At 39.0% G+C, this 18,657-nt stretch overlaps 1 protein-coding gene across 1 annotated transcript; it reads left to right on the top strand.

Annotated features, from left to right (window-relative positions):
• The first annotated feature begins 4,149 nt into the window (after window positions 1-4,149).
• Window positions 4,150-10,747, top strand: tunar (TCL1 upstream neural differentiation-associated RNA). The gene is made up of 2 exons (XM_085257904.1): window positions 4,150-5,008; window positions 9,715-10,747. The coding sequence occupies exons 1-2, from the start codon at window positions 4,937-4,939 to the stop codon at window positions 9,898-9,900; spliced, it is 258 nt and encodes an 85-aa protein (XP_085114030.1). The 5' UTR covers window positions 4,150-4,936; the 3' UTR covers window positions 9,901-10,747.
• Window positions 10,748-18,657: the final 7,910 nt, after the last annotated feature.

Genomic DNA, 18,657 nt, shown 5'->3' with positions numbered 1-18,657 from the left:
TTGTGTGTTTGAAGACTGAAGCCAGTGTCATTTCTTTCTGTGTGAAAGTGAAACCTTTACTTAAATAGCTGAATATGCCTTAATTAACATTGGGGGCACTTGAACGTACACTTTAAAACTGCATTTTAGGTCGTTTTATTTAGTCATCCAAAAAACATTTGGCAACATTATGTGTATTAATTGTGTTTCAATTCACCTAATGAGTTTAATCAGTGTGCATCCGTGTGAGTCTCGGCTGAACCCTGGGAAAAGATCTCTTTAGCAGTTAAATGCCCTACTCTGTTCACAAACCTCTGGCTTATTTTGTGCATATACTGTATACACTTCATTAGCTTCACCTTGCTAGTACCAGGTTGAACCTGCCGGTGTCCCTGCAGGTTTTAGATGTGTCCTCGAACCAACACAGCTGATTTAAATGGCTATATTAGCTCCTCAACATGTCCTGAAGTTCTCCAGAGGCCTGGTAACGAACTAATCGTGTGATTCAGGTGTGTTGACCCAAGGTGAGATCTGAAACCTGCAGGGACACCGGCCCTCGTGGACTGAGATTGCCCACCCCTGTACTGGATCATGGAGGCTTTCCCCATCTTTTCTGTTGTTATAGCAGTTGCTGCAGATTTGTCAGTTGCACATGATGTAAATCGAATGCTCCACCACATCCTAAAAGTGCTCTACTGGACTGAGATCTGGTGACTGTGAAGGCCACTTGAGTACAATGACATCAATGTCATCTTCAAAAAACCAAACCAGAAGATTGATAACCTACAGTCATAGGTATGGACATGGTGAGCAGCAATACTCAGGTACGCTGTGACCATCCTCAGGGGTCCAAAGTAAGCCACGAAAATATCCCTTGCACTGTAAGACCACCAGCAGCCTGAACCATACAAGGCGGGATGTCTTTCATGCCATTTACCCTAAAATATGACCCTAACATCTAAATGTCACAACAGAAATGGAGGCTCATCAGAACAATGTTTTTTTCCCCAATGTTCCAATCTCTCTTCTCCAATTTTGTTGAATGAACATATGAATTGTAGGAATGGCACCTTTTTGCGTTGTATCCCTACTGCATCAAGGTGTGACATGTTCTTTTTCTGCATAATTTGGTTCTGTTGAGTAGTTATTTGTGTGACAGTTACCTTCGATTCAGTGCAAAGCAGTCTGCCACTCTCCTCTGACCTCTGGCATCAATGAAGCACCCAGAGAGCTGCCACTCACTGGATATTTTCTCTTTTTTGTAAAACCTAGAGATCGTTACGTGCCAGTCCACCTGGCATCAAGAACAGTGCCACATTCAAAGTCACTTAAATCTCCTTTCTTCTCCATTCTGATGCTCAGTTTGAACTTCAGGAGGTCGTCTTGAAGGCTAAATGCTTCCATGTGACTGGCTGATCAGATATTTGCATTAACAAGCATTTGAACCTGTGTACCTAATGAAGTGTCATTGGTTTAATAGACTTTATATTGTTGAAACAAAGCCAAGTTGAAAGCAGCAAGTGTGTGACGCTCATAGCTTCAAATCATTGTAGAATTGAGGTGGATATGAACACTAATAATTATTCAGTCCATCGCTAACACAAAGTTATTCGTACCGCAGCTTAAACAATGGGACATTGAGCTGACTGGAGGATTAAACACTGTCAGTTCACTCTGTGGACGGTGTAAAGAGTGAAGACACACACTGCTTAATAACAGTTTAGATGAGTACAACTGCCTGAGGCTGTGCACAGTCTGATGTTTGCTTGTTTGAATGCAAATTGATGTGAGACCAGAGATGATCATCATGCAGTGGGATTCAAACAGATGACAAAAACAAATTCGATGGGCCCTGATTAATTGTTATAAATACCCACGCAGGCAACGACAGTCTAAGTTAGTTAATCTTGAAGCACGGAGGGACAGAGAGTCGGCAGTAAAATTATGCACACCGGTGGTTTCACTTTGGAGGGAATGTTTTCTTTACATTTCCATTTTTATTGCTGTCCATTCCGGGTCATTTCATGTGCAAAGCAACATCAAGCCTAAACTAATTTCTTGGCTGTTTCACATTCGAAACATTTCCATTAGCAGCCAAACTCATCCACGTAATGAAATATTGTACAAATAAAAATCTATTTCCCAAGTATTTTATTTAATTTCCTCTTCTGAATTTCCTGCAATGTTGCTGAAATATAAACCATTCACTACACTCCAAGTCGTTCAAGATATTTTTGTTAATTTCTCAAATTGTTTCTACCTCTAAGAATTAGGGGAATGGAAAATGCTGAAAGAAACATCTAAAACATCTTCACTCTCCACAGTAATAAAAACAAAAGCAGGATGGGATCCCAAAAGTCATTACGAAACTTATTAAGATGCAACATTTATTCTGTCCTCTTTACTTGCAAGATATATCACTTGCAGAAAGCCAAAGGCCGAAATGTAAATTGATGAGTAACTATAAATATTCAAGTAGTAAAACCGCCTATTTCTTTAAATTAGCAATGGGCGGCATGTCCTTGGTGAGTCACTTACTCTAAAAGGCATAGGGATAAGTCTTTTTACTCTCAGTTCAAATGCTGAAAGACTGTGTCCTTCCCTCTGGCCGAGGTGAAGTGAGAAAATGGGTACAGAGGGAGAGGAAGGGATGGGACGGATCACTCAGGGAAGGTCCGTCATCCTGGTGTCAGATTCCACATTAAATGTCCCGGAGGTTATTCACGTTTGATCAGTGTATCCATTATGCGCTCCTGTCGCCGGCGCTGTGTCACGGATGTCCGAAGGCAGTATAAGTTGTGGATTTTCAGGATGAGGAAATACACACACACACACACACACACACACACACACACACACACACACACACACACGAGCACAAGCAGATATATGTTTTTACTACGTGCATAAAAATGCATGTGAACAAATCATTGTCTAACACACATACACACCCTCAAGTGATAGCTGTTAAACCTGAACCTACATATTCTCTGTGTTTTCATAATTTTTAAATGTGTTAACTCACAATACAACTGACCTGTTCAGAGTGCTGGTGCTGAGAAATATGTAGAGCCAGATTGCATAAACATTTAGAGAGAATAGCTTATTAGCATGCTCTGCAAGGAGCCTCAGTTGTATATCACAACACTGTCTCAGTGAAGACTGCAGAACTGCAAGAACTGAACCTGAATTTAATGTTAAAATTGACTTTAAGACTTATTACATAAGACTTTTCTACAGAGTCGTTTCAACTCCAACAGAAGGACAGCTGCCATCGTCCTGACTCTCCATACCCACAAAGGACAGTGCTAATATGGTTCAACTGACAGACTGTATATAAAAGATGGGCATAGCTATTTCATCTAAAAGCTAAAAACAATTCACAAGTTCCTTTTCTCTCTTAATGGCCTCTTAATTGCTCTGGCTGCAAACATAAGTAAAAAAAAAAAGAAGCAGGATAGGATTTAGGGAATGGCAACCCTTCATTCTGAGCTTCCCTCATTCATCAATCACAAGGCAGTAAAACTCTCAAATAAAAAAGAAATAAATAAATAAGACTTTAAGCTTCTTATATACAGCCTTTTGGTTCACTACTGTTAACAATTACCATGAAAAACTTCCACTTTCCCAAGATTTACACTTACTGATGAAAACAATCTACAGTAAAAACCTGGTTAAATGCAGGCTTTAAATACATACATATGCCTGGCATTAAAAGTAGCACACCTCTCCTTTTTCACACGCTTAGACTCTTGCATGAATAGCTACATTATTCAATCAGACACCAACTCTCTCGCTCCCCTGTCCAACTTTGACAGGAGCTTGTGTTTTGCATACACACAAAACACAGAAAATAATCGCTTGACACACACGCCGACCGCTGGCCAGCTTTCTTTATTTTACACAGCACACTCTACACACATGCACACAGAAATTTCTCCCCAAAACACACTGGAGGAGACCCTTACCCCTCATCACGGCCCCTGTCACAAACGCTACTTGTCGTCAGGCGGTGTGTGACTCCCCTGAGTCGGTTGCCGAGCAACCGTGGCTACATTAATATGTGCGATGGGAAAGGAGCAGGGGATACCTCTTGCCTGTGGAGCGAAAGCAGCCACGACAGCGTCAGTGTGAGGCGACTGGTTCCCTCTCACCACCCCCTACCCCCTCCCTCTGTCTCTTTCTTATAGCCGTCCAACGTTCACGCTCTGCTCAGTTAGTTGGGGAAACACACACAGCCGCCGTAGCAGGAGAAAAGGTATATTAGGTTGCACATCATGTAGAGCTAACAGGGGCTTCCACCACTTTAGCGGGGGTGCTTTTTAAAAAAATCCTTCTTTTAAATTTTTGTATGAATCATGTAAAAGCCAAGGTGTCTGCTAAACATATCTTATGCCGCTGAGCAGTAAAAGTTTTCTTGAGAAGATGAGCTTTTAATAAGGGTTGACAGGTTGTCTTGGAAGGAGAGACAAGCCCGAAAATCTCTCTTTTTTTGTAAGCTTTGCGGATTAAAGACAAAGGAGGATGGAAATATTCGCATGAAACAGCTTTGTTACCCCCCACCCCCATCCTGCCCATCAACTGACTCAATTCTTCAACTTGACATCATCCCTTCACACAGACAAGAAGAAGAAGAAGAACAAGAGGAGAAGAGAGAAGCAGAGGTGGGGAGGCAAACAGACGGGAAAGAGGAGGAAGAGCGGAGAGGAGGTGGGCAGCACACTTTCAGCTCTCACAAGGCTGAGGAGGAGAAAGTGACAGCAGCTAGAACTTGGCCACACTAGTGAGATGAAATTTGGAGAGGAGACGCTGCAGCGCTCGAGGAGACGACATCTAAAGAGAGCCCTAAAATTGGACCGCCTGGAAGGCAAGCCAGCAGTCTCTGGATCCCGTCCACCGCTTCCACCCCCAACAGCAGAAGGATGAGAGGGGTCGACTTTCACCTTAGTGGCCAGGGATGTCTGTGCACTACGGGAAGGCATCCCCTTCCAGCATGTCCAATGCTATGTTATTCCTGATGCTTTGCAAGGTAAGTCTGCTGCAGTTCCACTCTCATTCTAAACCATTAAACTCAAAAGGATTTACATCTGGAAGCTGTCTACAAACAATTTCACTGCAGTTACTCCACAACAGTGCATGGCTAGGAATTTAGTATGCAGCATGATATATTCTTTATAAATGTTAGATATTTACAGGCTCAGAGTTCTTTGCATGAAATATTGACTAAGGGTACCAGAGACCCCTTGAATCTTGAATAACAATTGAACTATTGTCTTTTTGTCTCTGTGCCTTTGCTATGAAAAATCACCTTAATAGTTAATAGCTTCGGAGTTGCACCTCATCTATAATGTTATCAAGTTTAAATATTTAATAAATGGGTTAAAGAGGTAAAAAAAATCTTTACATTTTTAAAAATAATTACAAAATAAAGCATTCCAGCTTTTCAAAGCATGGTATGGAGAGGCCAATTACATAACAAGCCATGAAAACGCAGAAACTTTCCTGTTTCTCACTTTGGTATGTGACTTCCTGAGTGCGTGAAATAAAAAAAAAAGGAAAAAAAAGCAAATTTAAATGTTGTCAGTTCAAAAATAGGCCTGCCAATTTCTTCTCACTCACAAAACAATGAGTACAGGTTACGGAAAATGGGTCACGCTCACTTGAGAAACTATTTCATCTGATTTTCTTTCTCTGTCACTCTTCCTCTTTCTTGATTGGTCTACATTCATTCGCTGTTGAACAGTTTTTGTTCTCTACGTGACGCTCACTAGTTTTTGTGTTTTTTGTCAGCGTGTGATGGGTGTCAAACCCATGTATGCGCGCGTGTGTGCGTGCGTGTGTATACATACACACTCGGGAGGGGCTGGGAGCCGTTTGATTTAATTCCATTTTAAAACAATGCCAAAAGCGACTCTGCCTGTCAGACTCGGTTAGCATCTGGAGTTGTTTGACATGCTCGGGATTATTCAAGTGGTAAAAGGTTTTACTCTTGACTGATCTAATCTGAGGATGTTAGCTTCCGTTAGGTGTAGCAGGAGCGTCCAGATTTATTGTCCCAGGTATGGATTCTTGCTATTTTCCCTCTTTCTGTTCCTGTCTGTGTGTCTGTCTGTTCTTTCTATACGACTGTGTATCTGGATGTGCACGACTGAAGAGCAAGGTTTGAGTTTGCTATGAAAAAGAAAAAAAAACTCCCAAAATGATGCTTCAAATTTTGAAGGAAAATTTGTTGATCCAGAGATGCTGCTTTTATAACGTTGGATAATGTCGGGACCTTAAGTGGCCCTGCCAGTGACAGACCTGCTCGGATTAATTACAGAGACAAAAGTGAAGACGTTAACATTTTATAATCACATAAAACAAGCTTGAGTATAAGAATAGAAATCAACTCTGAAATATTGAATGCCCTGCGCCTTAGTGCACAGTCAAAAATAATCAAGAGAATTAGAAACTGATCCAGATGATAATCTCTCATTTTGATATATTAACCTCAGCACGTGTATACTGTTAATGACTTCTGTTTCATGCTTGTTCAGAATGATAGAGCTCTAAAACACACTGCCCGGCCTTAGTGTTAAACAGACAGAGGAAGTCATTATGGGCAGTTAATGATTATAGCACATCGCACGATGCCAGCACCGGCTGCCTCTTGAAACAGAATGCTCTCGGTTGTTGGCTGTACAGACTGGAGCTGTTGAATGAGGATTCACTGGAAGGCATCCAGAGGGTTTTGCTGCGCTATGCACAGCTGTACCTTTCGGTGAAGCTCTTTACTTAATACACAGGTTTTGGCAGAGCCTGGAACCTCGTACTCACCACCACTTCCACGACCACCTCATCTGCCTCCCCTTTCTTCTCCCTCATCATCCTCAGGCACATTTCTCTCCTGTTTTTTTTTTTTTTTTTTGCTGAGAATGTTTATATCAGTAGCGAGCAGGCTTCTTTATGCATGAGGGCACATCCAGCGCGCCACACAAAGATCTCCTTTCAGGTTGAGGGAAGCCCCGTATATAGTGCTCCCCGGGAGAGGCAATCAAATCCCATTGTAACAGGTCGGGGAGGAGGATGAATTTAACATAGAAACCGAGCATGACGTATTTTTATGTACGTCAAGAGCAGACTGTACAGTGTGTGGATGATTGCAGCAATTCAGAGTATCCATGTGGGATGTTCTGCTTTAGAAAAGACAATCATTTTGATGGTCTTATAAAAAGTCCTGCAGCAAACGTCATGTGACATTTACTTTATGAAAGGCATTTTAACCCCCCCCCCCCCCCCCCACAGGTAATCCTTACATACAGTACCCCCCCCCCCCCCAATAAAAACCCCCCACAAAAAAACCACATCATTCATGCATACTTCTTTGGTCCATAAAATCCAACTTTTTTACAGTAGCAAGTACACTGAATTGAACCTCTTAAAATGAAAAAATCTGACTTTATCTTACTGTAATCAACCCAGTTTAATCTCCCTCGGCTTCCCTCTCTTTGTAGTACATCAGCCTTACAGACTTTGACATAGTGTAAGTGATTCCTGGCAGGTGATGATTTCTGCCAAGGTCTTTTTTTTCCTCAGCCAAACCGTCACAGAATGCAAGTCAGAGAAAAAAGGACAGTGCTTACAACACTGATATAAAACCTTCTTTGTCCAAAGTTCCTTTAAGAGGACACATAAATTCTTTTTAGAGGAAAACAAACTCTGTAATTTAGCCATAATAGTTGTGGATTATAAGTGATTAACTTTAGTAAAACTTCTGTGTGAACTTGGATTAATCTGAAGAAAAAAAAGACAATCTGGATTGCAAGTATACAGAAAGTAAAACTGATTCAACCCAACGAATAAACACCAACCATTGCGATCACCAAATGACCTCTTATTTGACGAAGTTGATGGCAGTCAAAAGTATAAATATCTGCTAACATGGATGCTGTGAATTTGTTTTTTCTCAAGCACAAAAAGCAATAAACATGCAAACGTAAATGCAATGTAAATCTAATCTGATGTTTTGCTTTGGCAGTGTGCTTTGATCCAAATAGGAAGTGCTACCACACACAAATAATAAAGGTTTATTCAGGCCTGTATTTAATATTGCAAGTCTGTTCCTTTTCAAAAAAGACCATAAGCCAACGAGGTACACTGTGTACCTTGGTTGAACTTTAGGTAACCTCTACCTTCTGGAAGTCAGAAACATTGAGTTTATTGAGCATCAAAGCTTTTTTACTTAGAGGAACAGCTTCCTGTTAGAAGGTTTATTTTTAGTTAGGTTACATGCTTTTCTGTTGTTATTTGACATATAAAACCCACTGACCCGCAAAAGGAGCTTTTTCTCCTGAGAGGTGTTTGGATGCCAAGTTGCACAAGCTGCTGCGCCTACGGGCTAAAAACATACTGCTAGTATCTAATACTGCACCCTAGGCTACACAAATCGACACACACACACACACACTAAAAACTCACACTTGAGAGCGCTAGCACACTCAGAACTTGTTTGAGAGCAGTCCCAGTGTTGAAGAAGTACCACTGCTGAATAGAGGCTAGTGCAGAAATATCTGCTGTCTTTTTGTTTTCACTCACTAGGCTTCAAAGACGAGCCAAACAAAGGGTTTAACCAGATGTTAGCAATGAACAAAGCAGCTAGTATTTTATTTATGGTAAAATTCCCCCGTCCTCTATTGAATTCATGTTTCATAGTACATTAATAATATCTGTAAAATGGATAAAGCATTGTGTACTAAATGTACCGAAACTGCGTTATTTTTGTACACAGATTTGAAGAACATCTCACCATATTGGAATAACCTGCAAAATATGTATATATATACATATATATATATATATATATATATATATATATATATATATATATATAGTACTTAGCAAATTCATTAAAATACCCCCAATGTAAGGCTTATCACAGCTGTCCAAATTTAACAGCATTGGAAATTACCAAAGTCATTTTTAATGTTTGTGTAATGGTTAACCCACCAATATGCAGAAGGTCTTTATAGTAATTATGAGTTTTATATAATTACTGTGGTTATCCATGACATTTAAAACATATTGTTTTACAAAAAAGTAAAAAAAAAATAGTAAAAATTATAATTACTTTTTTTGATTACGATGCCAAATTAAAGTTCTATACTTACAGCCCTGAATAGAAAACTTAGTTTAATTGGTTGAATGTTATGCTTGTCCAGTGTCCAAATTTGCGTGTACGAATGCAAAATCATTTTGTTATTTGCCGAGTTAATAACAACATGACTTTGAATTTCAAACAGTTTTCTTTTGACAGATTTCTAAACTATTTGTATTTACTTGTTTTTGTGATTTCCCGACAGCATTCAAAATCCAGATCATTCAAAAGAAAACATATTATAGATAAATCATTCTGCTTTTTGTTGTTTTTCTTTAAAGCTAAAATGTTCCAGCTACTTCCCTCCATTGTATTATTTATCACTAAAATCTGACGTTATTAGCTTTCCAGCCTTTTTTAATGTATTAAAGAGAAAGCATACAGGAGAATGGTGTTTGTTTACTTTCTGTTTTTCAATGATTGTAAATTATTGGTGCCTAAGCAAACACCTCACCAGCAGAAGACTAGATTTCCTGTTTTATTGCCATTATCACTGTCCACCACACACTGTGCAAGGACCCTATTCAAGGAAAATGAATAACCAATTGCATTAACTAAAACATGGATTGTGTTTGTCTTTTCTCCTTATCTGCCTGCTCCAGACTGGTCTGAGAAGAAAACTGCAGGCTTTTCCAGGGAAAATGGTAAACACTCTCTACAGTGATGAGGAAAAGGGAATCCAAGACAAGGAAAGTAAGGAGGAGACCATCTTGGCCATGCTGGGAATCATTGGGACCATTCTCAACTTGGTCGTCATCATTTTTGTCTACATCTACACCACCTTGTAGGTCTTGAACTCTTATTGTGCTTCATTAGTGGACACAGCAGAGCACATCTGAGCTGCTTCAGCAACACTATGTTGACTGAAAAGGAGAAAAAGATGGATGGAGAGAGGAAGAGGCTGAACTGTGCTGTTGCCATATGGCACCAGTCCTGCATCACTTCAAACAGCTGAGACTATAAGAAACTGGCTTGTTCCTCTCCCTTTACAGGTAAAATTATCCAGAATTTCTGGTCATTTTGACTTGTATATAAATGCATGAAGCAAAGTCGAGAGACTGAAAAGATGAGAGCTTTCACTAACACGTGGACTTAAAACAGCAGGAAGAGTGGACATTTTTGAATAATACTTTACAAATGCTTTTATTAAATGAATTATGATTTATTGTTCTGTTTTACATCCATGGGATAACAGTTCAAATTGTAAGTAAAAATTAGCTTTTGGTTTGCTGTTTTTTTTTTTTTAACACAACAAATTTCCATTTCTATGAGATTTTAACAGACAAAAGGAAGAAAATGTTATTCTGATTGATTTAATGTTCACTTTAAGACTGTATTTGTCACCAGTGTTTGCAAAGTATTGACCGGACGACATTTACGGAGACTATTATTCCTGAAATTTAAATACATGCAGAGTTTTAGGTTGTATGCTTGTACATTTACAGGTCAAAACTGAGTCTATAAATGGTATAATATCAGTTTAATGTGCTGAAATGAATCCATAATGGTTACACTTGACATTGTACCGAACATTAAACCACGGAAGAATACTTAAATTGTTACTTAAATTAGTTAAAAGCAACGTCGTTATCCTGTAAGTGTTTAATTTATCACTTCCACCTTTAAAGGCCATCCATATAGAAAAAGAAGAACCGAGAAGCATATTTTACTCAATCAGATGCAGCTTTGAAACTTCATAAAGCCTTTCATAAATTTGTCAACATGTACAAAATGTTTCATAATCTTTATGTTACTTATTACTATAAAAAGCTCACTCTTCAAAGTAGAAAAGGGAAAGCGACAGCTTGGGCTCTCAGTTCGTGCATCACTAAATCAGAACTTGTCCATGATTACTGTTTGCCTTAAAACATGAGGAAATGTCTATTTCCGCAGTGTTTATCAGGTTAAAAAGACTTTGTGAAACCCTTGTTGTACATACATATAATGTTCGTATTTTATGGGTTTATTGGCGGTAATTTTTATAAAAGCATCCTACTCTTGTCTTAACCAACATGATTACTACAAGATATTTCCAGACCTGGGCCAAACAGCTTACCTTGAGTCATTTGTGTCCATTTTCAGAGGACGACACTGGACAGTACTGTGAATCATAGGAAATTTACATGACGGCAAGAACCTTTAGATTAGCTTTTGGTATGATTCTTTTTCTTACACTGACTAAACTAACACTGTGTCTATTTTAAGGCCTCGTTCCATCTGAGAGCAACCATGTCAGCTAGAAATTACATTTACATACAACTAAATTTCAACAAGAAGGGAGTGTGTTGCTGACTGACTTAAGTTTTCTTTTTAAATATTTAGGAAATGCTCTTTATTTATTGAACAAGTGGTTTAGTTTAGGTTTACACAAAGTTGAGGTCAGCTGCACATCCAATTGAAAAAGTTAGTTCAAGCTGCTTTAGCATCCATGCATTTGCTGTGCACCTCCAAGCATCTTGGCAACCCACCTTCACCTCCAGCATTGCCTATGACTATTTATATACGCAAACTCAAAGATGAGGCGGTCCCAGACAAAAAGAATCTTCTTTAAGCATGACACAACAATGTTGATAATGAACTTAAGTGTAACACGTGTAGTGACAGCATATTTAATTTTTCACAAAAATATTTGGCTTTGGAAAAGTATATATAAATGCACCAGCTACAAAATTGTTAGACTGCTGTTTTGGCACTCTGTGTCAACACTTTTGATGTTTCATGTTTAAAATCTTCTGATTCTTACCACTGAACGAAAACAGTGACACAGCCCGCAGTCAGCCAGTAAGGCTGAATAAGAATGTAAACCCCAGGCTGTGGTGTCGCGGTCCAATTTGGGTCCTGTTGTCTATGTCGACTTCCTTATGCTGACTGAACATTCCTGCAGTGCTTCACTCATTAAAAAAAATGATATTAACATATAACCATAATGTTCGTGAGACAGGCTTATTGTCAGACACACTGGACAAAAACCGATTAATTCTACTTGACCCAGGACTGGAATTAAGAAACATTTTGCACTTAAACATGAGAAGAAAGTGTGTCAAGTTTTTTTTCTTCTTTTTTCCACATTTGTGAGTCTGACTGATCTGGTCCAGCTTGTACAAATCAAATCAGGTCAGGTTATGTGACAGTTTGAGGTAAAAGTGACTTTCTGTAACATCCTAATTTAAGAAGCACTGAAATTCAAGAATTTTTCTTTATATTTGCGTTGAAGGAGGGAGATAAATATTTGAGAAAAACATTTTGTTTTAGAGGCAATGGTAGGTACTTTTTTCCTGTGCTTCCAATCTTAATGCTAAAATGACTGGATGCTGGCTGTAGCTGTCAGACATGTAAGTGATATTGATCTTCTTATGAAACTTCCAGCAAGAAAACTAGTAAGTTCCCAAAGTGTTGCACTATTCTTCTAATAAAACTAGATATAAGAGATGAGAAAAGGCCTCCAAATAACGATGTACAGTTTGTAGAGAATGTAAGGGTAGACAGGAGGCTATATTATGTGAAAAAATGTCATGTTTGTGCTCTTCAGTCAACAACCTCTTGATTTCAGAAAGTGCCTGAGATGAAATGTCTCGACCTCACCAGTGGAGAGGTGAAGGAAAGAAAAATAGATCGCCTGTCATACAGCCAGATGAGTGGAAGAGGTTTGCAGAAAAACATGTATCCTGATGGGACTGGATTTCCACATAGCATAGTTAGCGATGCCAGTCATTGTTTGTCTGGGCTGAGGGGCTCCTTTGTTTCACAGAAAGGTTTTAAAATGAAAGCTTAGTAAGCACACGGAAGAGTCTTATGAATGTATTTATATTTGATGTTAAAGTTGATTATTTCTCTTATTCTTATTGTTTATTTATCTTTCCTAAAGCTATGTAACCCGATGTATCCTTATGATTTATTTGTGTGTATGCAAAATCTATTTAAAGTCACTGTAAAGTCTCTTGTGGGTGACAAATGGAAGGGTTAACAGTTTTTCAGCCTGCAGTTTTGTTAACAAATATTAAATAAATACATCTAAAAGTGGTTGCATCAGGTCGTATAATCTTAATGCAGAGGGATAAGGATCCGTGGTTAAATATTCAGGTATAAGCAGCTTCATTCATTAAACATGATATCCATCAATTCTGAAAGATCCTGTCAATATATTAAATAATATATAGGTACGATACTGTGCAAAATTCTCAAGCCACCCCCGATTTCTTTAAATTTTGCTAGGAAACAGGAACAGGAACTTGTGCGGGAAATTACTGAAATATGAGTAAATGTACACAGAAACAGAGGCTATAGAGATAAAAAATATACACCATTCTAATAACCTCTAAAAAGGCTTCTTGAAGGACATTCAAAGCTTTTTTTTTTGGACTTTGGCTGCCTTTTGTTTTGTTCTATGTCAAGATGTTCCCACACTCTTCCAATAATGTTGAGGTCCAGGCTTTGGGGAGGCCAATCCATGACTGACAGTGTTCAACTGTGTGTTTATCTGGTATGCTTTTACTGCATTGGCAGTGTGTTTGCTGAAAACATCAGATCAGCTGCTTTCACCTGATCAGAGGGCCCGGTGGCAGCCTCGCCTCTGTCAGTGCGCCCCAGGGTGGCTGTGGTTACAATGTAGCTTGCCATCACCAGTGTGTGAATGTGTGTGTGAATGGGTGGATGACTGGATATGTAAAGCGCTTTGGGGTCCTTAGGGACTATATAAATACAGGCCATTTACCATTCAAAATAATATTGCATAGTGGCTGAAAATCGGACAATTTACTTTTCTGTGTTCATAATTCCATCAGTTTTAACAAGCTCTCCAACAGCACTCACTGAAACGTCGCACAAATCATAACAGAGCCTCCACCGTGTTTTGTAGATGGCTGTAGACACTGTTGTGCCTGTCTCCTGACCTCCACCGTACATATTAATGACAGTTTGAACCAAATCAACATCTGGACTCATCACTCCATAAGACCTGATGTCAGTTCTTGTGTAATCTGGCGTGCATCAGTCTTTTCTCTGTGTTTCCCTTCCTTAAGAATGGCTTTCTGAACACCAACCTTCCACTGAGAACATTTCTGATGAGGTTTCAGTAAAGAGTAGACAGATCAACTGAAGGGCAGGTTGCATTTCTGCTTGAGTGATTGATAGGACAGGGCTAAGTGTCTAGCATTGGTAGCCAATGTAAAATAAAACTAACCTTCAGAAAGCCTGAAGAACTCTTTCTTAAGACCTTTCTTTTAAAAAAATACTCCTTTTCTGTCTCACAGAGAGAGAAACCCCTCACTTACCAACACTGAAAAATATATTTTACCATCTATAATCTTTTCATTTGACAGCTTTGTGAGATTTCAACAGAACCTCGAAGAAGGAGATGGATGAGAAAACTAAATCTTTATGAGTCTACAGCGTTACATCCTACGAGACGTACATCCGTCCGGCTGCAAATCAATCTGAAAGATGGAGAAAAATGGAGAGAGCACAGAACTAGCAGGACAAAGACATAGAAACCATATTCCTCTAAACAAATTTATTTTTATTTCATCTCCTTTTAGTTTGTATCTTTTGGGTCACATGCAGAGAGTCGTGTCAAAATAATTTTCCACTCCATTAAGAGTGCTCTATGACAAGTAACACAGTGGAATAATCCTGTTGCAGGGAAAAATGGGACTAAAATCAGCTTGACTTTGCTTTTTCTTTAAATATAATGGATTAGGCAATGAACCAAGCGAGAACTGTGCTGTTTGAGGAACCCCAGCTGCTTAAATTCACACATGCCGAGAAGCCTGCTCTAAGCTATTGTTTCACCTGGATTCAGGAACAACCACAGTCCTCTGTATCTGAACGATGATTGGCGAACAATGTGCAGGATTGTGGCGCATCCCAGATGGATGATTCAACCGAGCAGATTGTCCCATCTCTATCTAGCTGAGCTGACACTGTTTTGATGGTTTTGCAGAAGCTTCGCGGACGATTACGCCAACCAGCACACGAGCCACACCGAATCAACACGACATACTCATGCCTGACGATGTCAGGCTGCTTCTGTTGTTACTCAAAAAGGAATTCAACCTGTGGCAGCAGCACACATTAATATTTAATGCCACTTTACAGAGCATGGTTTCCAGAATATCTCAGTAACTTTCTTCCACAAATCCTATCAACAAATCACATATATTTTTTTAATACAAGTTCATAATTTTGCACAACTGGAAAAAGGGAAAAAATGATACTCTGAATAAATAATAATGGTTATTTTCTTCTTAAATACAACCTACAGATCCACATCCACCTATAAATGGATTTAGTGATTGATTAAAAAAAATCCTGATGTTAATTCTTAGATGTCACCTGATATGATTTTGGATAGAAAACATAAAAACAGAGCTGATCCTGCTTCACTTTTGTGACAGTCGCCTCTCAGGCATGTCAGCTAAGAGACAGGTACCAAATAGGAATCTGTAACTGGGAGCAGAAACATTACCTCGCCTGTGATGGTTAATGCTTAATACCACTGTCACTGTTATTCCCCTTTCCATGACACATGTAGTGCCAACAGCTGGATGCACACAATTGCAAATTCTTTGGGGTTGTCAAAAATGATTCTGGAAAATGTATGAAATCACTAACTGAATGTGAAACCGTCTGAGAGAGAGAAGAATAAGCATGACGGTTAAAAAAAATAGCACCTAAATGAAATATTTCTAGAAATGTATTGAAGACTGTGGAAATAAAAGTGGGACATCTGGGGGGGGGGAACTTCAGGTGGAAATGATATATCTTGACACGGTATACTTTTTATCTGCATCAGAGTCAAATCCAAACTGAGAAGAGACAAGAAAAAAAGGACCCGAGTCATACTGATTTCAAGTACAAAGGTGACCTCCAAATCGTTGATTAAAATAAGGAAAGGAAGCAGTGGCTTTTCGGCCTGTCCAGGTTGAAGTTCGCTCCGGGTTTTTGATGTTGTGATCCGGATCTGCCCTTCGCCTCAGTCCTCCCCTCAATTAGACTTCTGAGAGGATTTCCCCAGCAGATGTGCCCTATATAGATTTCTTGTCACAAAGAGTGCACATATCCAGCTGCGTCTCTTCACATTTATTCATGCAGAGAAATAAATCCTGTGATCAAAATCAGGAAACAGGCTTGAAAGCCGTGACAAATCCTGATATAAATGTAAAACTCGAGAGTGGAAAGTGTCAAAGTGTCAGGTTCAGCTTGACTGTCAGAGATTACAAATCTTTTTTCTTCTTATTTTTTTTTTTTGCATGGAATTCATTTAAATTGTACTGATCAACCTTTGCCAGGTACAAAAGCAATAAAGATGATTTTCAAAGGACTTAAGCAAAGAGTTTCAAAGTTACAAATTCAAACAATAAAGAAAATTAATATTTGATAGGAAAGATATAGTATGTTATTAAAATTTGATTTAGGCTTCTTAAGTGCAGTTTGCTTTCTTAATGTTGTGCAAAACACAATGAATTGGTTTTAAAATACTAACTAGGATATATTTCTTCAAGTAGATTAGACTACAGTTACTACAATTATGCAGATTCTTGCAAAGAATTAGATGCAAAGGTGCTAAAGCTGGTGGTGGACCCAACATGTAGTCTCTTTAGCAAATCTGTCTTAGGTTGAAGACTGAAAACATGTGGGAAACAGTCAAGCTACCTTAACAAAGTCTGCTGTTTTTATCTTGAGTTTATTCTGTAGAAAAAACTCAATATGCTGGAGGCTTTCTTGGCCAGGACAAGTTAGTTGGTAAGTGGCAAATGGACTGATACTGCTATAGCTCCTACTCTAACTCACACTAAAAGCACTTTCTCACAATCAGTGTTGGGACAGTAACTTTTAAAATGTATTTTACTACAGATCACAGAATACGTGCACCAAAATGTAGTTTGTAACATATTTGGTTAAGTTACTCAATGTGAGTAATGTATTCTAAATACTTTGGATTACTTCATGTATTAAGATTTAAAAATCTAGTTGGTATTGCTTTCAGATTTGCACGATTATTTACAGCTAGCAGGTTGTTAATGCTATCCATCAAGTCAAACAGTCTGCAGTCTATGAACTAACCTCAGCTAACGCCAGCTAACAATGTTAGCTTGGTGGCGAGTAGCCTTCAGTAATAGTAATAAATCACACAGCAATAGTACATCGAAGATACTGAAGTGACACATAACCCAGGTAGCTACCACAAGGTAGTTGCAGTAGGCTAACTAGTTTTTAAAAAAGAACTTGCTTCCAGATGTTTCTTTAGGTTGGAGTCACTTGACCCTGAGAGCAGCTTGGTTGCTGGCAAACAGAGTCTGTACTGAATGGTCAGATTTCACCCATCCTTTTCTTCTTTAAATGTGAAGTCGTGTTGGAATTTCCAAGTAAGAAATGCATTCCATGCCCATGCTCTGCTGGCTTTGTTGTGCTAGCTTCGGGTCCATTGTGTAACTGACGTCACCAACATTAACGGAATACAGTTACTCATATCTTGTATTTTAAATACATAACAACGGTACATGTATTCCGTTACTCCCCAACACTGCTCACAACAAGCCTCATTCGCGTATTCACACACACACACACACATTAACATAAGTATTTTCTTTCTGTACCTAAGCACCTTGTCTAACGTTTGCATATACACTTTGGTGTTTATGCATTGAGAGTAACTCAGAGTACAGTATCCTACACAAAGATACTTTGACATGCAGAGAGATCGGACTGCCGACATTACGACAACCCACTCCACCTTCACTCATGATGAATAAGCAAGAAGGAACACACTAAAGAAATAAGCCCCCTTAAAATGGCAAGTCCTCCTCTTTTTCTTCATTTCTTCAGTTTTTCCTGTGTTTTTTAAATACAGATAAAAAGTAAAACATATATCAACTGGTGACGTTCACCGCGGCGCTCCCAGCAGTAGAACCAGGTCGGATCCATTATTAAAGTGCAATTGCACACATTTCAAAGAGGGTGCTGAGTATGGTGTAATTAGTATGGAGGCCTCAAATAATTAATATGGATGCAGCTTTGTGGCTTTCAACAGCAACTTTTGAGTCTGTTGGGTGCTCTGTTAGCTGAATTAACTACTGAATATCAACTAAAAAACCCCAAAAACAAATGCTGTGTTGCCAGTTGAAGTTATTCAAGTACCTCTCCTTCATAGTTAAGGTTAGCAGAGTAGCAGCATTTAGTTGTTCAGCACCATGTTTAATATTTGTAATTTGTTCCACTAATCGCTATCTCGTTTTTGTTTTGTTTTTTTAAACAGAAATATGCACATCACTTACAATACGAGTGAGTCAGCTGGCCCCCCCTTAGAGAGGTCAGGTCTCTCCTGCTGTCATTGGAAACTTTGCACGTTATCACTGCTGTAGTTTCACGTTTGTCAGCCCTCAGGGGCGCCCTCCATTGGCCTAGGGGCCCAAGCAGTTGCCAGCCTTGCCTGGTGGCAAGCATTGCAGCATTGCCTGTGAGCTTTATTGTCCTTCAATGTTGTTGTATTATATTTTGTAGATAGCTAGGTGAGAAAATAATATTTTCTTTTAAAAAAGTGATATAAC

This window comes from Mchenga conophoros, linkage group LG19 (assembly GCF_057382185.1).
Source record: "Mchenga conophoros isolate Kocher_MC1m ecotype Shallow Benthic linkage group LG19, M_conophoros_male_GT1.1, whole genome shotgun sequence".
Lineage (NCBI taxonomy): Eukaryota > Metazoa > Chordata > Actinopteri > Cichliformes > Cichlidae > Mchenga > Mchenga conophoros.
Note: the sequence above shows the minus strand (reverse complement) of the source record. Positions and strands in the feature narration are given on the sequence as shown.